The 25,461-nt window shown below is 42.5% G+C and overlaps 1 protein-coding gene across 4 annotated transcripts in view; it reads right to left on the bottom strand.

Moving 5' to 3' along the window:
• The window catches only part of ARID1B (AT-rich interaction domain 1B), a 335,932-nt gene extending 310,753 nt beyond the window's left edge, over positions 1 to 25,179 (bottom strand). For all 4 annotated transcript variants that reach the window (XM_063329382.1, XM_063329380.1, XM_063329379.1 and 1 more), the window contains exon 1: positions 23,635 to 25,179. In XM_063329382.1, coding sequence (XP_063185452.1) covers positions 23,635 to 25,179 — 1,545 coding nt within the window. The remainder of the gene's footprint in view (positions 1 to 23,634) is intronic.
• Positions 25,180 to 25,461: the final 282 nt, after the last annotated feature.

The raw sequence follows: 25,461 nt of genomic DNA, 5'->3' as shown, positions 1-25,461 counted from the left end.
GCCAATGCTATGGTTCAACAAGGAAGAGAAAATCCATTCATAAACCCAGAAAACTGTAAGTTAAAAAAAGAAAAGCCCCACCCAGACTACCAGTTACTTCTATTTTGTCTGGCAATGAGGTTCTCAGCTTCCTAGACAAGTAAACACCTTCACTCACTGTGCATGGCTGCCATCTGGAACTCAAAAAAAATTCCCTTACCTACTTTGTACAGCTCTTACACAAACACAGGGTTAGACGGACAGAAAAGGATGTACTAAAAATAGTGTCCGTCAGGCAAGGAGCAGAGAGCAGCCTCGAATGGAATGAGGGGAGCTCTGCAGGACGGCTCCCTGCAGAGAAGTACTGGAGTAGGAGGGGAAAACGAAGAAAGTACTGAAAACTAGTAAATGACAGAAGGGGGTGGGGGGATAAGTGATAGAAATCCCACGTCGACTTCAAATTTTAAAGAGAAATCTTCCTAAACCTAGTAAATATTCAAGTGGATCTGAATACACTTTCTCAGTTACTTGGCTTTATTAGCAAAAATAAAATTAAAGATTAGATGTATTTAATTGCCAGAGAAAGCACTAGCTGAGAAAGTGACATTATGGACACTGGGGAGATGAGTGTACCCACAAAACGGTATAACCAATCACAACTAGGTCACAAGCCAGAAGTACATACAGTTAGCTCCAGATTTTTTCCACTCCAAGCGTTATATATAGTTCTATATTAACACGCACACACAAAAAGGTATGCTGGTCATATATCCTCAGCATTTATGGCAAATTATTAATCAAGTCCCACCTGAAACAATTTGTTAAATTGATTTTAATCACTGGGCCTCTCATGTGAAGCTTTGTATAATCAGCATTTCATTTACAAAATTAATTGCCTGATTGATTCTCAAGAGGCAGTAGCTGTCATTACACTGCTGTCATAACTTTTGAGTAGGGGTGTCACAACACTGAATTCTGACAGTATGAAGAGCACTGCTATTTAAAAATTGAGGGCGGGGAGGCAGGGGGGGAAACAAATACAGTGATTTCACAGAATTGCTCTTTAGCCCGACAGAATGTTAAAACCATTTCCCAGCCGTTTCAGCCAGCCTCCCCGTTTTCCATTCATTGAATAATGCGCTACTCAGCTATTCAGTCTCTTTTCTTAGAGGCAGGTCCATTTAATTCAATTTTATCATAGTTGCGGTTGCATAAAATGAGTTTGTTGTTGAATATACAAAAGATTTAATCACAGGCTGCTCTTAAGGTTATTTGTAGAGCAGAGTTTGACTTTCAAACACATAGAACTTTTTTTTTTTCCTCCACATCAACAACCTTCTGGAAAGCTATTTTCAACTAGAGTTTTTTGTTTTTAAATAGAGCAAAGCAAACCGTAACTTTACAGAACTTATCTAGGAGCTCCTTTAGAAAGCTTTTTTTCTCCCCCAGCATTTTAAGCTATGTATAAGCCTCAAAGCCCTGTCAAAGATGGAAGCAAAGCTCCTACACTTGCTGTAGCTACTTCTATACCCCATCGCTACTACATTCTTGGAAGAGCCCAGTGCTCCAGAGAGTCGGCACAGGCCAGCAGTTAGGGCACTAAGTCATAAGACAGGGCTTCTATTCCTGGCTCAGCAGCTGACCTGCTATGCAAACATGAGCACAACACTTCACCTTTCTGTGACTGGGTTTTCACCAGCATAATAACAAGTATTATACGCACTCTTAACAAGGAACAAGACATGAAGACTTTGGGGAGACTGATGTCAGTTATTATCAACAAGAAATAGGACTAGGAGTCAGAAACTGGTAGACTAAAGGAGGGGAAAAATCCTCCAGAAAGTTTTAAAAAGAAGAAATCGCATTGCGGGCTGTAACAAGGTACTCTAAATTTCCAGAAACCTACCTTCAAAAGGAAAAAGGGGTCTGCAAACATCTTTAAATAAATAGGAAAAAAAAAACAAAACAAAACCAAACCAGAACAAACACCTTAAATTTTTGCTAGATCACTTGGAACACTATTAATGCCTTTGAGAAATTGACCTATTTCTAAGAGAAGTCCAAAAATAAGACCCTCAACTTCTCAAATTCAACCGTATACACTAAATTTCATCAAGTGCTCCTGAATGAAACATATTTAGAATTTCTAGACTGTGCTCTGAGATTACACTATTACAAGAAAAGCAATTGACAACTCTTCAAAAACTGAATTATACCTACTGCTGGCATTTGTAATGGACCTCACCAGAACACAATTCCAGAATAAATCAGAGTCCAGGTAACACTAAAACCTTGCAGATACTCTAGAAAACACAGAACCTCTCTTCCCTTCCCACCCATCCAGTTTTTACTGTCATCCCTGATGGCTGTCCTACACCTTTCTGCAAAGCGCTCTGCCACTCTCTTCCAGGCACACAGCGCAAGTTGCTTTGGTATGAAGACTCTAACACAATTTTCTTCTCTTTTTGCAGGTCTCTGAGTTCTTGATGGATAACATGGGGAGAGGGAGCACACCAAACCAAAACACACATACAAAATAGATAGGATACTCGGATAAAGACACATAAAAGGATAACAGAAGGGAAAACTCCACCAGGCAAACACAAAAGCAGTTAGTTGTTTTCCGCTGCCATAGCCATAACATGAGACTGCAACTAAGGGAAGTTCAAAAAGTTCTGGCCACATTGAGAAATGGTTACCAAAGACTTAGAAGTTACATTCCTCTGCGACACCAGGAAGAAAAGAAGCTCAGAAAAAGAAGAAAAATCAGTGACCCTACTCACTCAGTCAACCAAGTGATAGTACACTGGGACATTAAAAAAAAAGTGTAAAGCACTGACTTTCTGTATTCATTGGTTTCTAGCCTCATAGCAGGTAGCTTACTCATTAATCTAACATTTTCTCTTTTCAACCCAAACTTTTTTTTTTTAATTAGGTAAGAAATTGTCTTAATTAAATAAGAAAACAGGGGAATGCCCCTAGCTGGAGCCAATATATGTAAAATTCCTAAAGGATATATTTAGGATCAGGATAATTGGAAGGCAAACTCAGCTCTATAACAGAAGCCCTGTCACTTCTTCAACTGCCAACAAACTGCTTCTCTTGTAACATGTTTTCTATGTTGAAATTGCTTCCCACAGAGGCTCAAAAAACTTGACTGTAAATAGTGCAAAATGTTAAGAGTTACCTGGAAACTAACCAGTTCACCTTTTATTACCATCGTTCCATAAGTGTCTCTGTATCATGTTGGTTGAACATCATAAAAATCCACTGTCCCAGTTAAGAGACATACCAGCAGCACCAGCGCAGTCCAAGGGTCAACTAGATACAGATAATGAATCTGGGACTATTGGACTAGACACCCATATTGCGGAGCTGGAGCAAAAGAATTTTGGTGAGGAGCTGCCTGTGATTATTTTGCATTTATATGATCTTCCTCATCAACACAGACACTATCAGGAGCTAAATTTCTGGGAAAGAGCAAAACAAGCAAAAATTCACCAGCAACAGATGATTTAAAGCATTAGAATATAGCTTTTTTCAGTAGTTAAAATAAGAATTTAACTCAATTTTTTTTTTTTTTTTACTTTAAATCAATCACCAGAATGAGTGGAAATTGTCATTATTGATTAAAAAAATTTAACAGGTAAGTAATAAATTAAAAGAAACAGCAGACTAAAGGTCAAAGCCCCTGTATTACTTGAGAGAACAATGTGATTGGAAACCATGAATTCACGCACATGCCTACATTCACACCAGCTCTTTTGTATAATGTAACTGATTCCCAAGTATCATTTTACAATTCTGATTAGGTCTTACAAAAATCTTGTTTATTAAATTGCTTTCTTTAGGCATGCATAGCTGCTAATTTGTTTCCAACTAAATCATGTATCATCTGAAAAAGATTACATTGCAACAGCAAAACAACACTCCTGGGATCATGCTTCATCTGGATTTTAGAATTAGAAGGACAAATATTACAGGAGTTGTAAATTTCCCGTTAAAGGTGGTGGTGAGAACACCCTGCAACAGGGTAATTCCAAACAGAACTATTAGTGTACTTAGCACATAGCAGCCATACTAAGAGATACACATAGCAAGTCAAAAACTCAAAGTATTAAGGGATCTGTTCAGCTTTAAACTTTAACTTCTACAAGAAGAAAAAATATTGCTCTTTAGATCAACATTATGCATTTATACAAACATATTTTGTAAGTACAATAAATAACAGTTGCAAAAAAATTAAAAGTTGTGCAGATCTAAAAAGATTATCAGCTCTAATACTCACAGGTTTTAAACAAAGTTAAAAATTTGCAGAGATTTGGGAGTAACTCCTAAAGAACTCTACTGAACAGACCTCCAAAAACATGTCTGGATATTAACATGAAGTTCCCTACGGCTTACTCAGGAAAAAAATTCCGACCTGGGTTTAAACCAGGTTGAATTCTGGTTTAACCCCAGTGCCTTCATCTACCTCTCACTCAAAACAGACAAAAGTTGCTAAATCTTCACTGCTCTTTTCTCAACCACTCCAAAAGGGACAAATTCTTCCACCACACTGGCAGACTAGAAAACATGCTAGAGCATCTCAGCACAAAAAAACCCCACAGACATACAATGCACGCACATGGATAAGAGCAGAAATAGGGAAGTAGGATTAATCATGACTACAAATACCTCTGCAAAAAATTATCGTGGATGTTCAGAACTATGTGCATGGTTCTAGCATAATTACTATCCAGAACTTTCAGTTTCTATACAAAGGCGGCACGTGTTTTCAATATACAGCCATAATCTTCTTTTAATATCACACTATTTAAAATTAAATTAAAAATCAACATGTGAGACATATCTGGTCTGAGAAATGTGAAAGCAGGAAAGCCCATCCACTTCTTCAGTCTTTCTCATCCAAAAAACCATAATTTAACAGGAAATCTGACTATACCATATTCATAAAATTTCATCCCCTCTCCCACAGCAGAAACCATTATTTTCAAATTCCAACTGCCTGAAAACTCTTGGCTTCTTTCCATTTCCATGCCCACCTCTTATTTCCCAGTCCTTAAGGGAGCCCACATCAGCCATCATGTGAAAACACCAACACAGCTTTCCTAAGAGCACTTCAAAGAAACTCCTTTATTTGTTAAGGGAGGATATTCAGGATTAATGAGCCCCCCTTGGGCACAACCCAAAATACGGCATTCCAATCTTCCTAAAATTACCAAATCTAGAACAGAATTAAAATTAACCATCAGATTAAATGGGAAGAAAGAGAAGGAAATGACTGCCTTCAAAACACTGAAGCAATACAGGTATGGGAAATCTTTCCTGTACGTCTGAGTAAGCTATTTCTGAATGCAACAGCAATTTGAGTATATTTACATCCAATCTTCCTCCCTTCTCTAAGGCTGCAACTTACAGCAGCTTCTTCCTGCAGCTGATGGGGGCTGAAGACAGTTCATTCTGTCAAAATCACTTGGCCTAGTCAGAAGAGGTCATTTAGCAGCAAAGACAGATGTTTCTCAGCTGATATAACTAAAAGGCAAAATAGAGCAAACAAGCCCAAAGAGTCATTTTAGCAACAGGGTATCTGCAATTCCAATTTTAGGTATTGTTCAATTTAGAAAGATGTTATTCATCCGACACTCATTTGCAAACTTCAATTTAGGATTAAAGAGCTGCAGAGACCACATGTAAAATTCTGAAACATACATTCTATTTATTCTTCAAAGAAAAAAGAACTTTTCTTAAAGCCACATTATTCACTTCATATCTAACCTGGCATTTCAGCTAAACCCAGCTCTTCTGCCAACTACAATGATTTCTTGAATACATTCTTCCCCTTCTCACTTTATACTCCTACCCCTAGATTTTTTTGCTCAGCTCTTTCACACAGAAAAATAAATTGAATAAAAAAAGGAAAACTGAAACTGATTATACACCAGAAATACTGTCAAGGATGAAAAGGAAATGCTAGACATTTTTAAACTAAACTGCTCAATGCCCAAGAAGATGAGACACTGGTTACAAAGTTAACACAGAAAAAGAATAATTTCAAGAAAAAATACACATGAACAACAGACTGCCAGTTAAAATTATAAATGGACATTACACTCAAAACATCATTACAAAAACATCACAAACTACACAAACATCATTAGACTATTTTGACAGAAAACACTGTTTCAAAAGACGAGAAACAACAACTCAGATACTTGAAACCACCTTGTATGAATCCAGGTATGCTCATACCAATTCTATGCCAAGTTCAACTTGCACAAAGCTTTGCGCGCAGAGGTGGGGTGGGGGTAGCGTATGTATAAATAAGTTCTTTTTGCTCAGTCTGTTACTACTACAGGACAGAGCAACATCTGTCATGAATGGTTTAGGTCTGTCTTATCCTGCCTTAGGGCAGAGAGAAGGACTAAATGACCTCTTGATGTTCCTTCCAGCCTTGCTTTTCTATGATTTGGAGGTTATTACATCATCTCTGTTTTATTTTAAGACTTGTCCTGTTTCTGCAATTTGCTTTTCATTTGAAGTCATAATCCTCCATTTCTGGCACAATGAGACAACATGGACATTATTGTTATGTTCTACAAACATGCGAGAAATATTGATAAAAGAAAATTAAGAGGACCAAAAAAAGTATGTTTTCAAAGCAGTCATTTCATAAGAAGTAAACAAGACACGTAAGAAAAACTGTTCCTAAGGAATTTATGTTGATATTTGCAGAAACTGCTAAAATACTGTAAAGAAATGTTCACATATTCCCATTTTTGGGGCGGTGCAAAGGTAATGATGAGACCTGCCGTATTCTAAGCAGCAAAGGAGATACAGGCAGAAGAGAGCCAGAGAAGATGGCCAACATCAAAGCACAGTCCGTGTAAATACTTTTCTCTAGGTATGCACTTCTGACTGAACCAGGCAAGAGAGATCACCCCTACCAAACATATCTTCTACACAACATCTGACTCCATCACATACCAGAAGAGCACCTGCACCCTCCCCTCCCTCTGCATCCTATTTGAGCTGCTCCTTGTACAACTTGTGCCTAGCAAGTCAATTACGGTCCTAACTGTCTTGTGTGAAGATCAATAAATATCAGCAATTCCAAACGATTGACATTTTTGGAAACATTTTTTTCAGCTTCTTCAAGGAAGCTTCTTTCTGTGATCCACAGAGATGCATGCAATTAGAGCCACAGCACAACAAAACTTGAGAAATAATGAGAAACAGGAGACAAAAAGTATCCAACACAGACTTCATTAGGCAACCACAGACTATTCCACCTGTTGTGTTGTACACCGTGTACTTCTAAAACCACAGAGGGGAAGGGGGAGGTGAAGATACATCCAAGCACCTAGGAACATGAATTTTGCATATCCTATTGTTATCCACAACCCAGGAAGCTGTTAATTGGTCTAAGTAATTGGTTTAAATACCCAAGTCCCATTATAAAAATATACTATGAAAATGCTTAGACACTTATCACAACCAAGAAATTCTTAACTAAAGTTCAAAGCTGAAAAGGCACTAGGGACTTGTCTACACTGAAGGAAAAAAATGCATAATTATATCAATATAACTAGCTCAGTGTGGAAACTTACTCCAGTATAAGAGTACCCTTTCCCACTTAAGCTTACGTGCTCTGGAAGCAGAATAAGATAAACCACGAAAACTCTTATTCTGGTATAAGAGTGTCTCCATAGGGAGTTATATTGGTATAATTATAGCATATAATTATAGCACATAGTTGTACCGTTAAATTTCCTTGTGTAGACAAGTACTAGGTGCCCAGTCCACATACATTTTCTAGCAAAAACAAATGGTTATCAAATTCCAATAGAGGCACGTAAAATACTTAGCTTTTATTTTTGTTTGATGAACCTTCTTCATTTTGAAGTGATGAATTACTTCAATTAATCTTCCTTGCAAATGCTTTTCTCTCTGCTATCCTATATGGTAATAGATTATTCTTCTGGTGGAGGCATCATAAACTAACACTTTGAGAAGGGCTGTGATATCTCCCACACTGATTTAGGCTCTCATCATATAAAGCAAGTGGTGAGAAATCAGGTACAAGGAAGGAATAAGGTGCTGTTTACACATTTGACTGTTAGACTCGCACCTTTTATAGTACATCCCCAGCTACTTTAAACAGTCAAGTGCTTCAATAATTTAGTCTCTATCCTTCTGACAATTTCATTCTCACCTCATTTGCTATGGAAGTTAAAACATTTCAGTCAACCTTGAGGAAGTCATGCTTCCTCCTCTTCCCCTGGTACACGCTGGGGGGGGAGGAAAAGTACATCTGAAAACCATGCCACCGGTTGAACTTCAAACTATAAAAGAGAACCATAAAAGAAATACAAACTATAAAACTACAAAAGATACTTCAGAATCTTTTGAAAACAAGCAACTTTCCAGAGGATACTGAGCTCAGGAACTGAAGCTTAAGTCAAATAAATTCTCACCGTTTGTGAGAAAGATCCCTGAAAAAGGGAGCAAACAGAAATACCAGCCTCCAAAAAGTGGAAAGCCCTGCCACAAAGATGTCAGCAAAATTATCAATAGCAATATAACTTCATTTTGAGCATTTTAAACACTCTACTAAGAAAGGTTAAGTGAACGTAGAGATAATTAAGGATTACGATAACCATTTTGCAGGACATGTAGGTAAATCCCTTTTGCAAAATGTGTTTTTATCTCTTTAACTGTTTTGTGAAACATTGCATTGTGGAAAAGAGCTCTTCGCAGGATAGGGATCCCTGTGTTTTCCTTTGTACTTCTGACCAATTTCATCCCTCGGCATTACACCAGGTTTTGCCACTTTGGTTTTGAAATACATCCCCAGCACTCCAGACATGCCTTGTTTGCTCCCACAGACACCAGCTCCCTCCTTCCCTCCTCCTCATGCCCAGCACAGCTCCTCAACCCTGCCAAAGTGCTCACTGGGTTTGCTGCCCTGCCTGATGTCCCACAGACAGACAGACCAACCCCCTGGAGCGACCAGCAGGAGGGAGGGCTGCCCGGCCACAGGGAGCACCAGCACTGGGCGAGGAGGACCCACCACAGCAGCTTCTTCCCAGAGGTGCCCACTTAGCCACAGCTGAAGTGCCAGCAACGGGCAAAGAGTTTCCAATGGCCTGTGAAGCAGCGTCTACGCAACAAAACTGCTGCCCTGCTTCCAAATCAACAGCTTGCATCTCTGTACGGAAATTGCATACCTAAGCGTTAAGGTCAACTGATCTGGAAATTCATCCCAATATTTTCAAATTTGCCAGTATGCCTCCTCTTTGCAAATATGCTTGAAAAGAACACTGACAGTTCTTACATGCAAAAATTTAACATATCAAAAGAAAAGCAACAGCAGGAAAAACTCTGAATAGGTATTATAAAAAAGGACAACAAAAAATAAATGTATCAAGCTTCACAGGAAATGAGTATTAAAACCATTAGTTCTAATGGGCTAGCAAGATAACGGAGGAGGGTTAGTCCAGAACTCCAACAGAAGTCTGGAGTCATTTGCCTCTATGATTTGAAAACACTATAAATAGTGGAAGAAATTAATTTCACCTGCCCTTTGACATCAACACGTAAGTTTACTGGCTTAGACCTTCTTTAGAGCAAGAGGAAAAACATGTAACTTCAGGAGCATGATTCATTACACCTGCATTACATGTCTACTTAGAGATGAGATGATTCACACCAAGAAATGACTACTTCTTTAACACCAAGGAGAAGAAAAGCCCACACGAAAAGATCAGGTATAAATGCCTACAATGCATATGGTTAGATGAGTCCCACCTTTGAAATCTAGTATTTCAAAGATATTGAAGGCTTCTTTGGCCACTGCAATCAGTGCGTTCTGTATAAATATCATCTTGGAAAAAAAAATTAAAATCTTTTCCTCTCTGCAGCTGCTTCTTTCCTTTTTAAGGGGGGGATAACAAAGACCCCCTGCTCCAAGGGGAGAAAAGTAACTATCTGTCAATATTTACAGAGTGATTTTACACTCCAGATAGTCTCATGATGAGTTTAAGCTGATGCAAGCCAATACCACCACCACAAGGGGCTGTCCTGCCCTGACCCCCACCCTCAGCTGAACTTACCAGGCTCTCCCTTGCCTTACCTCAGTGCCGGAAAGATTGTGCTGCAAGTCAGATCAGCTCAATGATCTGGCTGAAAGCTAACCATTCACAGGTTTTGTTTGGCAGGATTAGTTTTCAGGCAAATCAGGGAGCTGATGCGACTCACCTTATGACACAAGGGAAGCAGCAGGGAGCTGATAAAAGGGTGGGACTGGTCTTTTTAGCAGAAGTGAAGTCTTAGATCAGCTTCAGAGGACCGTTAAACTCATCCTTTGGTGTAAGATGTCTTACCAGCACAAAATTCGATAAAAGAGTGACCAAGGAGTGTAACAAAAGGCTATGGAAAAATGCAAAGGTAAACAAATTAGGTTTTCAAGTTTTCTTCAGTTTCCCCCAAAGAAGTTCTGGCTTGGTATCTCACAAAAGGCACGGGTTCATTTAGTTCAACACGTATTTTCCTATACATTTATGTGTTAACAACCTTTCTCCTGCTAACCTGCTTTTTGTTTCAGCCCCTGATCCTCAAAAGGATCCTCCTCAAGTGGAATAAAAAGCAGCCTTTTTTTTTTAAGGAATACCCACTTGGATCTTCTGATGAATGTCTAAAGAAGGAACTTGATTTAAAAAAAATATTCCCTACTTACTCCCAAGCATTAATCTAAAAATGACAGACAAAACATGCTACTGAATGCTCAGTGTCAGACAAAAGTTTGGAAAAAAAATAAGAATAAAAAAAGTCATGTTCATTCTCTCCTTTGGTCTACGATAGGGTTGCTATTGTAGAACCCCACTTCTGGTGAGCAAAACTACTTTTCTACCTTTTCCTGACACTCTGGCTCAGACAACTTGCTTGAGTAAAACAGACAACCTTATGCTAGTTCAAGAACTTCAAGAAAGTAAAAGTGTCATCAGAAATTGTAATTATTTGAAGCTTCTGTTATGATGTCATGACCAGCTGCAGCCTTTAACAAAAAGCACCTACTTTCGTCCTCCATCTCTTCAAGGAAGACATCAACCACAAGCAAAGAAAAAATTTAATCTATTGTTAAAAAAGCAGGAGTGGAGAGAAGGAACAAACAGGGCAAGCCAGTTTCAGCTTTTTCAAACCTAAAAGACAAGTAACTATCACAGGTAAATCTGAGAGTTTAAGGAACAAGAACTGTTGCAAATAAACACCTAGGTCTTCTTAGAGGCAAAGCAATAGAATTTGGAGACTACCACACCTTTGTTCTTCTTTGAATTCCTAAGGTATTTTCCTAGAACAATGGAAACTTAACTAACTTTTTAAACAGGCTTCATTCACCATCTTAACAAGCTACATCCCCCCAAAGAAAGTATGACACAGTGGAATAACAACCAACCATTACTGGCAGCTTGCTTCTGTCTACACCATCAATCTTCTGAGGAGAATTAAAAGGAAAACAAACCTATGAAATGAAATATCAGGTACTATAAAATTGCATAGACTGCATCTAGCACATCACATTCACTACTTAATATACACAATTACACAGAAAGTGTTTTCTCTCCTCAATTCCCATCTTTTCTACACTTTCCACATACACAGCAACACCACACTTCAATTTTCATGCTGACATCTTTTCAAATATCTTTTGAGCAAATATAGAAAGAGGGGTTTTTAATTACAGCTGCCATGCTAGGTAAAAAGTAAAGAAACTGCGTACATCACATTTACATTCCAGCTTGGTTTTGCCTCCTTTGTTTGTTTCCCTCTTTTCTCTAAGTCTGCTATTACTTAGAGAATCAGCAGTAGAAGAACCTGAAAACAAACAGCACTATCACCCACAGATTACCTGTATGATTCCTCCCAATACACTGCCAAGTCTTGCCAGGATTTGGGGGCTTGCTTGGTTGGTTTTTTGATGACTTTTTCTTTTTTTAATGCAACTTGACCTCCGGTCATGAAAAGAGCCTACACAGGAAGCTAGCTAGTGAAAGCACTTTCCCTGCTGTCACTCCTTCCCCAACAACTTTTGTGCACAGATTCCTCGGAGGACAGAGAGGAGCAAATGCAAGTCAGAGGGAGGAATGGGCACCAGGGTCACTCAAGAGCTATTTTCTCCCCGGATACATGGTCACACTACTTACTCTTGCGCAACTGTAAAATGGCTAAAAACAATAAGGATGGCTTTTCCATCACTCCAATGATTTGGAAATCAAGAAAGACAGGAATTTGGAGACAACTTTGAAAGAAGGAAAAAGAAGTATCACAAGACAAAGCAGCAAAAAGAGATGATGACGTTTGGATAAAAGAAAGCAGTATAACTTTGGGAAGGAAAGAAGTGAGACAGAAGCAAGTAATCCACAAATAAGTCTCTCACTCCCTGCAGGAGAAAATGTAGAGGAAAAGCCTTGAGCAACTACATCCCACAACAGAGCTGACACATAAGTGTTAGTATCTCCAGAAAAAGCAGAGGAACACATCTGCCATGCTGCCAACCACACTCTAGCAAAGTAACAATTCACTCAGGCCTTCCCTGACCCTCCTCCTAACAAAGTGTGCTATTATTACTATTATTATTAAAAGGAGGAACGGGGGGGCTATGCAAAGTCTCCCTGGGGCAGGGAATCCCTCTCCAACGCTTGTTCACAAAGTGCCACATTTGACAAGCTCCTCATAAACAACCAAATCCCTAAATACTAACCCAATATATGAGACAACTAACCCATGTACCTAAACCTAAAACTTTTTGAGGGTCTCAATTCATCCACAAAAACATTCCGATTGTCACCAGAATTCACACGTAAAACTCTCAACAGCTTAGGCTGCAGCAGCCCTCAAATTCCTGGCTAATTCTTGGAAAAATCTTTTTCTTTATTTTTAACATTGGCAACTACACCAACACATTGAGCACTTCAAGAAGACATTTCTAAAATGCAAGACAGTTTTCTTCAGATGCTGCCCAATCAGCCCCTCCTCTTTAAAGGAAGAGCTGAATTAAGTTGGGAACTTTTCTTCCGAATTATTTCAAATGTGTTTTTTGAATTGTGGTTGGATCTCAGTTAGTGTAATTGCTATTTATATCAAAACATTAAAAGGTCTGGCTATGGGGTTTATTAGAAAAGCAAAATGTGTTTTTAATACTTAAAAAAAAACCCACAACAAAATACTTTGTAGCACTACTCCCCCCTATATTTGCATACCACATGTTCAACAACAACAAAGAGTATTTTACAAAGTTAAAAATCTCAAAAGTATCACTGAAGTAGTAGCTCCTACAGTTTGTTAGCAGGAAAAATGCTTTTGTGCCAGCCTGGTGGGACCACCCCAAGTGATGCATGTTAGCTTCAGGATTTAAAACAAAAAGTATATGTATTATAAACCAAGATATAACATACAAGACAAAAAATACATTATCTCTTTATTAGCAAAAATACAATTTTCAATGTAAAACAGTGTCATTTTAAGAAAACCACTAGAAATATCCCGCATAACATTGTTTCGAAGATGTGAAGGCAGAGGGTCGTATGGGAGAAAATCTTCTTCAAAAAGCAGCTATATGACCCACGGTCAAGACCTACAAACAATGTGTTCCCCAAACTTATTCCTTTCCACTCGCGTCTCCTGCTGCAGCCTTACCTCCAGGGCTGCCTTCCCTCTGCCCCTCGGGCAGGTAAGGCAGCAACTGCCTGCACAACCCTACCTGCACACAAATACACATCCCCCCCTGCACACACGCACATCTCTGAACACACCTATCCCTGCCTGCACACCCCCACCCTTACACACACTCACACACCCCCACACCTACTTGCACACCCGTCTGCACACACACACCTCCCCGCATCGCCTGCCCCCATGCCATCTGAATCCCACTTCCTTGCATCACCTCTGCCCAGGTCAGGGCTGAATGGCTGTCAAATTCCCCGAGGAATAAGAAAGAAAAAAAAAAAAAAAAAAGAAAGAAAAAAAAAAACCAACACAAACGACCAAACCAACCCAAACCCCTTTCTTCCTGAGGCAGCAAGTTTCCATTGAGGGCGCACACGCTAATCTCCATATGTGAAGGTCAGGGCACTCCAGCCGGGAGGTGAAGAATGGAGCTCGGGCTCACGTAAGGGGCCTCCTCGCAGGCCCTGGCCCGCTGCCCGACAAGCGAGATTGTTGAAAAGCAATAGATAGCTTCTGGCAGCGGCAAGGGGAAAAATATTTTGATCATGTGACGCTATACAAGCTAACTAGTTTGCTTCATGTGTGAAACTTTTACAGACGATACAAATACCACGTTTGTCATTGGCCCCAGAACCCTGCGCGCTCTCCTCTCCTCCCCAGGGAAACCTCCATCCCCAGTCAGCATTTCTGCAGGCTGGAAATCCCTCGATCAAACAGAACTTCAAGTTTGAAACAAATTACGGAAAACAGAACACAACCAGCTAACAGCTATCTATGTATTCCTGGCACTTTTCATTGCCACCGACTACAGGGCACCACGAAGTTATTTGCCTCACAGAAATCTACTTTTTTGTTTATAGGAAGGAAAGACCTTCAAATGTAAGTAAACTGCCAAGTAGAATTATTTTGCTATTGCTGGTACACACCTCAAACATACCTACCTGTATTTTTCAGAAATACTTCTTTAAATAGCCTCTGTCTATGACCATCTGTAAATATCTTAAAACAGCAACAGCTCTAAAGAAAATGCTCATTTTTCTTAACTTGGGAATTTCAAGCAACTAAGAAACACAAAAATAATAATAAAAAAAACCCACACAAAAACACAAAAGCACAATTATTTTCCACAAATCATGCCTGAAAGTAAGACATCAATACTACCATTTCTATAAACAGAGAATAACCAAAATATTCACAACATAAATTGCTACACAAAAAAAATACAGAGCTCCGTACATTCCACCCAAATCAAAGGCTGCAAATAAACCAGCATATTCCTTTGATGCTGTCAAAACAAACCTCCTTATCTTTATTTTTAACTTTAAAAGAATAAAGTTTAAGAACTACAAATCCTGTCCTTGTGCTTTCAAAAGAAATTTTCAGAGCTGATGTTTCAGTATCTTGCTTACAAACAAGTAAGTCTGACAAGCTAACCAAATAACACAATCGATGTTGGTAACACCTAGTCTCAGACCCCAACCAAACAGAGAGAGGAGGGTACAGTGCAGACTGGATACCTTCTTCACACATAACAAGTGTTTAGGCTGCCTATTTATTCTGCATGATGCTGTAATTAAAACTGCACATCAAACTCAAATAATTAAATATTATTATTTAATAATAATAGCAAATATTATTCTTATTTTAACACAGGGAAACTGAGGTATCTGACAGTGAAACCAGCTACTTTCAAATCACACAGTCAGCAGACTGTGTGATGCTATCCAGAATTCCTGCACCAATCCTCTACTTAATACCATTTTCCTGAAGTCACATAATTTACTTACCATGGCTGAATTCACTGCTTGTGTAAAGAAAGCACTATTCCATTTCAATCAATCTGTGAATTAAACCATGTCCACACTGGGAACAGCACACATGACTACAATTATGTTTTAAAACAGCATCACTCCTTTTGGGATTTTCTGAACCAATTTTCTTTCTTTACTCAAACAAACAAAAAACAACCACGCTCAAACTTCAGGTCCTTCAGTGAAAGCCTGTTCTACCACAGATTGTACTACAGCAAGACAGGCCTCTCTTTCCTGCATAACACAGATCATTTTGCGCTTTTAAAACGCGACCAACTCGTGTTGTGGAACTGTCTGCTTTGTGAAAAACTCAGCAAGTTACCTCTATATTAACAGCCATACCTGTAAACCCCTCAGGAGAGGCTACTTACAAAGGCTGTTATTTTGCCAGTGCAGATACACTACCACCCCAATGGTAAGCCAAACACAAAGGGGTTTGCCACAACAGCTATTAGTCAAGGATGCAATTAATTCCCTGAACCTAACTATGTAGCTACAACAACAGAACTTCACAGTGGCCCTGGCCACATGGTCTTTAAAGGGCAAATAAATTCATTCAGTAACTTGGCAGAATCAAAATCATTCTGTAACTAACACAGGTAAAACAATGACTAACATCCAACAGAAACCCCTACTACAGAAGATTTTTTTTTTTGAGTAAGTAGATACCTAAAATAAATCCCAAACAAACCTCTCATGGAAAAAAAAAAAACCCTGAGTGTAATAGTTTAGAGCAGAATCTTACAAGACCCTATTAGTAACACAACTAACACTACCCCCTAAAACGAAAAGGGGGGGGTATACATTAAGAGTTTTGCCCATTTTCATTATTATTATTATTATTTTTTGGCAAACATGGTAAAGAAAATAAGTAACATACAAAAGTCCCACATACATCTAATTTCTTAAAAAAAAAAACAAACGGCAAAAGATTACCAGAAAATTCCTTTCCCACCCCACCAATGGTCAGAAAGAGACTGACAGGGGTGGCAGGGGGAGATCAATGACACAGCCCTACAGATGGAAGTGTCAGAGAGCCTATCACTCAGATAGACATCTTCATAAACAACTATCAGATCACAAACCTAAATTCAGTATCTTTTCAAGTCTGAGAAGACTATAAAGCACAGGGGGAGACAGGGCACAGCAGTGAATTCTTAAATGCAGAGCACCATTTGGCAATTGGGCAAGTTCAGGTGCAAGAGATTAACTAACTAATAGTTCTTGAAATTGGAGAAAGGAAACTAATAAATAGATTACATACTTCTACACATGCTCAGTCCTTATGACACAGTTACTAAACCCCCATGACTCAAATGCAAGAAGTAGTATGCAAGTACATCAAACACTGATAGCTCTGTACTGAAAGCAATTCCTTACACACACTGCAGAACCATCCAATTCTGTTGTAGAGACACAAATTGGACACTACCCATTCAGAAACTGAGCAGACTCATGACTTAGTTTGGTAGTTTACAAGGAAATTAACATTTCCACTCTACGTGGAATATAAATGCATGCTGTATCAACACCCTTTCAAATCATACCCACTGAAAACTTTTACATGGACTTCACATTGGTTTTAATAAACGCAAATGAAACATTTTGATAATAGCATCAGGATAACGATCTTAGGTTACACAATTTTCTAAGTACTTGCAGATGCCTTCAAATGAAGTTAACTACCTATATAGGGAATATAAAGTTTGCAAAAAGGCACTTTATATTTGCAGTAAGAAGAATTCCCATATGAAAAGCAATCTTTAAACACGACACGACAATTGTGATTTCTGCATTGAATTTGCTCACTTTAAAAATGAAGACAATGTATCTGCCAGATAAAACAACCAGTGCTGGTGGTAAGGAAGCCTGCGCATGTACCCCCCCCAACACATACTTGTGCTCTGTACATCATATTAATCAGAAGGCAAGTTCTGCAACACCAGCTAAGCTCCTGGGCACTTGTTCAACTCAATTTTCCTCAGAGTTTAATTTCTGTGAGAAATCCAGTGACTTTATATAGATGACATTGAGTATGTAATGATAAAACAGTGCAAGGAATACTTGAATTTTAGATGACGATGCCTTTAGTTTAAGGTGACTATATTGACACAGCAGACAAATCCCTCGTTTCACTCAGTCATTTGTCTTCTCGGTTGTTTGAATAGATGCCTGGAAAGCTTAAATTCTCACAGAACAGAATGTGTTCACGGTAAGACTGGATTTATTCAAAAGCTAAAGTTTATGGCACCAAGACCCTACTTCTTTCCAGGAGACCTCTGTTTCCAGTTGTGCCAAGGCGTGCCTCTCTGAAGGAAGGTGTGTGTGACATGCCACAGTTTCCCCACCCTGTACAACAGGAAGAATCATCCCTGACTCCAGTGTGAGGCACACTAGAGAGACAGTGCAAAGATCAAACATACTTGGAACGTTGTAACTGAGAAAATAAAGTTAAAGTAATCCTGTACAAATTAGCCATCTACTGCCCCCAAAATGCACTGTTCACAAATTACATAGGTATCTTGCGATATGTTCATCCCTGAGGATTCCTCGACTGCAGTAAAAGGCCACCCTGGATGGGTTTGTCCCTTTTGAAGCGGACATGTTCCTGGTGGATCACCAGACGCCACGGTCTCAGAACTGGAAGTACAGCAACAGAAATCCTCTGACCCGGCTGCAACACAAACACGCCAGCACATCAGCGTTTATGTGTAAAATTGAGCATGAACGGGTACAGGTGGGTAACAGAAAAATTCAAAAGGCAACCCTATGATCTGAACGGCAAAACCTACGTCAGATGTACAGAAACCTTTCAGGTTTACTAAAAAATAGTATTTAAATTTATTAACAGGTAAGGCTTCTTTAAAATAAATTTTACTCTAATAGGATTGTCCGCACACGGTTTTCATGTATTACATTTATTTGCTTCTCTCAGCACCATGCAATACAGAAACAACATTCCTTAGTATCACTTTTCTATTACTAGTTTTCAAAACAAATTTGAAAACCACTAAGGTATACTTTTAATTTAAGTTTAATTAAAGTCCTCATTCAATCCTACCAAAACATGTATTTAGCACTATGTAAATAGCCCCGAAATTGAAAGAAAAAAGTTTTTTTCCCAAGTACCTTAATAATCACAATTCTAAAATGTATTCTAGCAAGTCAGCCTACCACAAACACATGCTACTGAAATTCTGCAGCCTTGAGCATGCATGCACAGTGAGTGTGGCAACACTACTTTACATATCCATAGAGAATCTTCAAAGCCTCCTGATAAGTAGCACATTTTGAAAAAGTACTGAAATGTAACTAGTTAGGACACAGGTACAATCTTAAGGACATAAGGATAAACAAGCTACTGCCATTCTCACGTTAACAATGAGAATTTCAAAATACCTACGATAATATATTTGAGGTGCAAAAGTAAGAAAGAGAAAAACCTATCAGTAGCTATTGAAACTCGTTTTCCTTGCACAGATTTGATCTAGTTTTAACAAAGATACCACTTCAGAATGAAACAGCATCACCAAACAGACCATGCTTAGTAATTTCAAAAATTTTACGTTACATATATAACTAGAAAATTTAGCAACAGATTAAATGCCTGAGTTTTCATCCCTGCTGATTAGGATCAGAATGCTAAAAAGACAGTAATCAACCACTTAGTTGTAGAATCCTTACACGATGGAGGCAGTAATAGAGTCGACAGGTTTGCATCTCTCTTTCTTTATTGTATCTCATACACAGAGTCCTGCTGTTCAACATGTAGGCATAAGCGCTACTACAGAAACCAATAACTGAACACCAAACCACAAAGTGTCAAATATACGGTCGTAATATATATATAGATGCTACTAACTGAGAACATTGCTATTTGCTACTTCTAAATAGAAGCTATGTGAATACTGTTTATTCGAAAATGCACAGGGAAAAATATATTTTATTCTCCCATTGAGACATCAAGAATCTATTCACCACACTAACAGCTGTTTAATGGCCTTCAGGCACAGGACATGATTCTGCAGCCCTGGCTTAGCCAGAACTCCCAATACAGGCAATCTATTTGGCATAAAAAGAGCTGCAGAATCAGGCACATTCCGAGCTGCACTGCTGCAAAACAAACGGCTGATACACACACACACAAACTCAGAGTCGCTCGACATTTTTTTTCCTAACACTCACTATATACCTTATACTATACAGGTGCTCCTGAAAAGACCCAGGTTCTCTCTTTGTGTGTAGGTGTACGTAGATCTTGGACACATGCACAAAGGAGAAAGGTGTATATAAAGCACACACACAGAGGCCAGCTAATGTGTTAAGCTACTGCAGTGCAAATCAGAAGCGAAGAATAAAAGGAGCCTCAGGACTCTAAATATCTGTACACTGCCAAGGAATTAATCAATAATCAAAATAACTGAATGACAAGGTACTGTACTCGCATCACACAACTCCTCCACAATCAAATCAATGTATCTGCATGAGCGATACCCATCTGCTTTGAAAACGTGTGTTTCTTCAGAAACAAGGGGCCTCTTTCTCAAGCTCACATCTCATCTCACGATTGAGCAAGGCGATTAAATGAAATGGAAGCAAAATTTTCTTAAATAATTTAATAGGCTGGACAAACACAGAAGTCAGTTCAGAGTGGGATGCCACGGTTCCGCATATTACAAAAATTACCCACGCTGAGGCAAGAATTTCCTGAGCAAGTATCTCAGATCTTGTAGCCTACTGACGGTCCTTTTTCTCTGTTCGCAGCACAATAGTTCCTTATAGGCGTAGGGGCCAATCATCATCTGCTTTGCAAAGACACATGACAAGTGAGTATATTCTAACGTCTGTATGCACATATACAGAGTGTATACACAGATGATTATTAAAAAAAATAAAAATGAAAAGAAGCCTTCTGTTCAAACGCTGGACTGAATATTCCCTTTTTCTCTTTCAAAAAGCAATCAATTTCTCTACTTAATGACACAACATACAGGAAGACTGTCACAGGGGAATTAAAAACAAAAAAGGATGTACAAAAATAATTGTGTTCTGTAAGATAATGGTAAGTATTTTTTATTTGACACAAGCTATTTTAGACATTAAAAATATTAATTTAAAATTGAAGAAAATTTCTTATCTCAGTCACTTACTGGTTAGATGGAAAAATTGTAATATAAAGAACACTGATGACTTGCCTCTATGACAATTATTTTGAGGAAAAAATAATAATTTAAAAAAAAAAAATCAAAGAAATTGTGCCCTTGACAGACTATTGGCTGCATCCTAATTCTTACAGTACAAAAAAAAAAAAAAATATCTGTGAGAGAGGACATAAACCCATAAATATAAGGAAGTATTTCTAAGGGTCATACTGAGGACATAATGAATTTACTCTCACTCCTCCAATAAAAATAAAATACTTTACACAATTTCTGCCATGAAGAAAGAGCACTCTGAACTAACACGTACTATGTCTATCTGACGACGATTTTCCTAGCTTTTAAAGCCACAAATTCTGAACTACCTGTGTTTAAAAGCAGACAACGCAAATATTTTTAAATTAATTATGAAAGGTCATGCATATGAAGCCTCATTACCTTATGGCTTCCAGTGACCCTTTTACCAGCACAAATTAAAAAAGGTAAAAATTAACACTCACACACCCAAAAATCTTATTTCCCTGGAAGAAACAGAAAGGAAATGGAATAAAAACCAAAAACATGACAGAAGTGGTCTGTTGGAAGTAGACAAACACACACGAAGCCAGCCCATCCAGGGTTTCTATTATTTTTTCAGGATTAATACACCGTTCACAATATTAAGTGATGTTTTCTCCAGGTTCTGTTCATTACTTTACAGAAAGATCCAGCCGTCTGAGCACCCCAAAAGCATACACCTGCATTTGTTCCTGCCGGTCCTCGTTGTTAAAAGCTATTAAAAGATTTAACAGTTCTTAATAGAAAGATCTTGTTGAAGGGAAAATAAACCCATAAAATTCTAATGCACTACTCCATTTAACACAATTCACTTTCCCACTGAGAATTCAAGCCTAATCTCACACTTGTGTAGAAAAATAATGAGATCAACAACTCCCGATGCTTCTTGCAGTATTCTAACCACAATTCAAACGCAAAAGCACATTTTCCCCCCGAATATCTGGACTCGTTGCAGAGATTAAACGAACGCAACCTCTGACAGAACGGCTCCTTTTTCCCTTCTTTGTACAATACGCGGCCTCTCCTCACCTACAGCAGCCACACGCAAACGAGATCTTTTTTGAAGACAGGTTAGGCATCAAGCTAACAGAAGCATAATGAAATTACTATTTGGATTATATTTTTATTTATTTATTTTTTACAAAAATCTAATCCCTTGCGTAACAGCCATAAACTGCAACGAAAAATGTTTTTAGAGGCACGAGCGGCAACTTGAAATCCCGAATCCTCCTCCGAGAGCAGCAATGACATGAGAGTCCCCCCGCTACCGCCTTCCAATTAGCAGAGAATTAAAAAAAAAAAAAAAAAAACAGCCACACTAAATAGATAGATAAATAAATAAATAAATAAACAAGTCGATGCCCAGAACGACCGCGGCATGCAACCAAACTGGATGGGAAGGGGGGGGTGGTGCGGGGGGAAGATGCCCCCGGCCTTTCACCGTGCCGGTGGCCGGTGGGGCCGGGGTCGCTGCCGGCGCCGGTGCGTTGCCCCCCCCGCGTCCCATCCCGTGGCGTGGCGGCCGTCGGCGTTGTTTGTGCCGGGGTTTTTCTGTGCCTGCGCCGCTCAGCGCTTCTATTTACATCAGCGGCGCGAGGTGCCCAATGGCGAGCGGGGAGCCAATCAGATGGCAGATTAGATGTCAACTCGGAGGCAGCTGTCTGGAGACGGTTGCAGCCAGTTTACCTCCACAATTCAAATTCCGAACCTGGCGGAGGAGGAGGAGGAGACCCGGGGCCGCTCCTCGGCACCGGCCGCACGGATGGGCACCGGCCCGCCGGCCTCCACTCACCGCACCGCACCGCCCCGCAACGGCGCTGGGCCGCGGCCCCGCCACCATCGCGCCCGGCTGACTATCGATCGATATCGATCCATCGACCGGCGGAGTTACCGGGCTGGGGCAGGGGGTGGCGGCCGGGCCGGTGCCCGCGCCCCCTTTGCTGACGCCAAGGACTTTTCCTTCTTTTTAGGGTTTTTTTAGCCTTTTTTTTTTTTTTCTTTCGTCTCCTCCGCCCCCACCCCCCACCCGCTTTGGATTTCCGCGTGCGCTAGGGGAGAGAAGCGCGGCGATGGGCGCGCGCGCGCCCGCGCACCCACGCGCGTCTCCCGCGGGAGAGCACGTTCCCCCCGTGAGGGTCACCCGACCGAGGCGCCCCACGCGCCCGGCCCGCGCCGCGCGGGCAGACGCGCGCACACACGCGCGCTCTTCCCACAGAAAAAGGGAGAAAAAAAAAAAAAAAAGAGAAAAAAAAAAAGAAAAAGGCGCCCGGCCGCGTGCCGTGGGTCTCACTGCGGTAACTCCGCCAGTGACAAACTAATCACGGCGCAACTCGTTCTGTTAAAAAAAAATAATAAAAAATAACAGGGTAAACAGAGGGGGGGAGGGAGGAGAAGAAAAAAAAAAAGAAGGAAAAACCGCCCCGTGGAAGATCACGGACGCGATCCCCCGGGTCCCACGCGCCGGTTACAAAACCCCCACACACACACACCCCCCGCCGCCGTCCCACGCTGCCCGTCCTCCGGGCCCCGCGTCCCCCCGCCGCCGTCCCCGTTTCAAAGCGGAGGGCAGAGAAAAAAAAAAAAAAAAAAGCCATGACCAGGGTTTGAGAACGGCCCGGGCTCGGCGGCGATCGCCGCGCTCCGGGGCCGCCGGCCCCAGCGGGGCCGCGCATTGTACGCGGTTCCCCCCCACCACTCACACCCCCCCAACGCCGCTACCGAGCCAGCCAGGAGCAGGACCGGCCCGGAAGAATAATTAAAAAAATAAAAAAGAAAAATTAAATTAAAAAATAAAATAAAGAAGAGGGGGGCTGGGGGGGGTGGGGGAAGTGAATTATAAAGAAACTACGACCCCGACACGAGTGGCGGGGAGCCGTCACGCACGGAGCGCGGGGGGTTACCTGTGTCCTGCCGATGGCCTGCCCGGTGCTGCCGGGGCTCATCGCCGGGTGGTTCCTTTGTTGCGCCGCTGCCCAGGCCGGGTTCGCCGCTCCGTACTGGGCGCCCATGTCCTTGCCCATGCCCATGCCCGCCGCTGCCTGCTGGCTTCCCGGGGCGGCCGCCGCTGCCTGGGGCTGGGGCTGCGGCGGCGGCGGGGCGCTGGGGCTGCTGTAGTCGGGGTAGCTGCTGCCGTAGCTCCGCATCATGGGGCTGGGGGAGGTGAGCAGCTGGTTCAAGGTAGGGGTGGCCCCGGACGGGTGCTGGTTCTGCCCGGAGAACCGCGCGAAGCCGCCGGCCGCCGCCGCCGCGCCGGCAGCAGCCTTGCCGAGGCCGGCCCCGCCGCCGGGGCCCATCATCATGCCGCCGCCCGGCTGCCGCGGGGAGCTCAGCACCCCGTAGCCCGCCGCGGAGCCCCCGTAGCCGCCGCCGCCGCCGCCTGCCCCGGCGGCCGCCGCCGCCGCCGCCGCCACAGCTCCCGCGCCGCCGCCGCCGCCCGCGCCGCCGCCGCCGCCGGGGCCGCGGCCGTAGCCCGGGTAGTGGTTGTACTGGCTGTTGGGGTAACCTTCGTGGGAGTTTTGCAGGGGGTCCATGCTGTTGGGGGCCGCCGTGGGGTGCATTATCCCCATCCCGGGGCTTTGTTGTCCGCCATGTTGATCAAAGCAAGGCCCGGCGCGGCTCGCCGTAGCGCTGCTGGCAGGGGCAGGGGCAGCGTTGCCATAATAGCTATTGAACTCCGAGACACCCACCGCGGAGGGGCCGCCGCCGCCTCCCCCGCTCCCGCCGCCGCCGCCGAGGCCGCCGCCGCCGCCGCTCCCAGCGCTCGGGGGCGGCTGCTGGGGCTGCTGCTGTCCGCCCAGGGGTCCCAAGCCGGGGTGATCGTAGCGGCCGCCGATGGGCTCGCCCATCTTGCCGGGCATCTCCTCCTCGTCGGCGCCTTTATTCAGCATTTGCTGCGGCTGCTGGGGGGGCTCGGCCTGAGCGCCCAAAACAGTGTCTTTTCCTCCATGTTGCTGCTGCTCCATGTCTGCACTGGGCTGAGCAGCGCCGCCACCGCCACCGCCGTTGTTGTTGCTGCCGCCGCCGCCGCCGAGGCTGCTGTTGTTATTCTGCACGGGATGGTGCTGAGGCGGCGGCTGCTGCGGCGGCGGCGGGAATTGATTTAGCTGCTGCTGTAGTGCATGGTGGTGGTGGTGGTGCGGGTGGTGGGCATGGTGGTGGTGGTGGGCATGGTGATGCGGGTGGTGGGCATGGTGGTGGTGGGGCGGCGCGGCGGGGTGATCGCCTCCGACGCTCTTCAGCTTGTGGTTGGGGAGCAGCCCCGTCTCCATGGCCGAGCCCGGGTTGGAGGAGGAGGAGGAGGAGGAGGAAGAAGAAGAAGACGAAGAAGATAACGCCGAGGAGCTTCCACCTTCCTTCAGAGCCGGCTCCGAGGAGGAGCCGCCGCCGCCGCTGGCGTTGTTGTTGTTGCTACCGGCGGCAGTGGCGGGAGCCGCGTTATTGGCCATGTTCGGCGGCTCGCTGCGGTGGTGGAGGAGATGGTGATCTACATTATTCACGCTGCCGCCGCCGGCCGGACTCCTCTCTCCGACCCCCAGCGCGGGGCCCGGCCCGGGAGCCCCCGCGGCGGCGGCGGAGGCCCCGGCCCCGGCCCCCCCCGGGCCCCGCTCCGGGCCCAGGCCGCCCGGCAGGCTCGGGGCTTTGCCCTTGCTGTTGTTCGCACCCGCCGGAGCCGCTGCCACTTGCGCGGCCATGATCACCGCAACATTGCGAGTCCGGAGAAATTAGTA

This window comes from Chroicocephalus ridibundus, chromosome 3, assembly GCF_963924245.1.
Source record: "Chroicocephalus ridibundus chromosome 3, bChrRid1.1, whole genome shotgun sequence".
Classification (NCBI taxonomy): Eukaryota; Metazoa; Chordata; class Aves; order Charadriiformes; family Laridae; genus Chroicocephalus; species Chroicocephalus ridibundus.
This window is presented reverse-complemented; position numbering and strand designations above follow the sequence as displayed.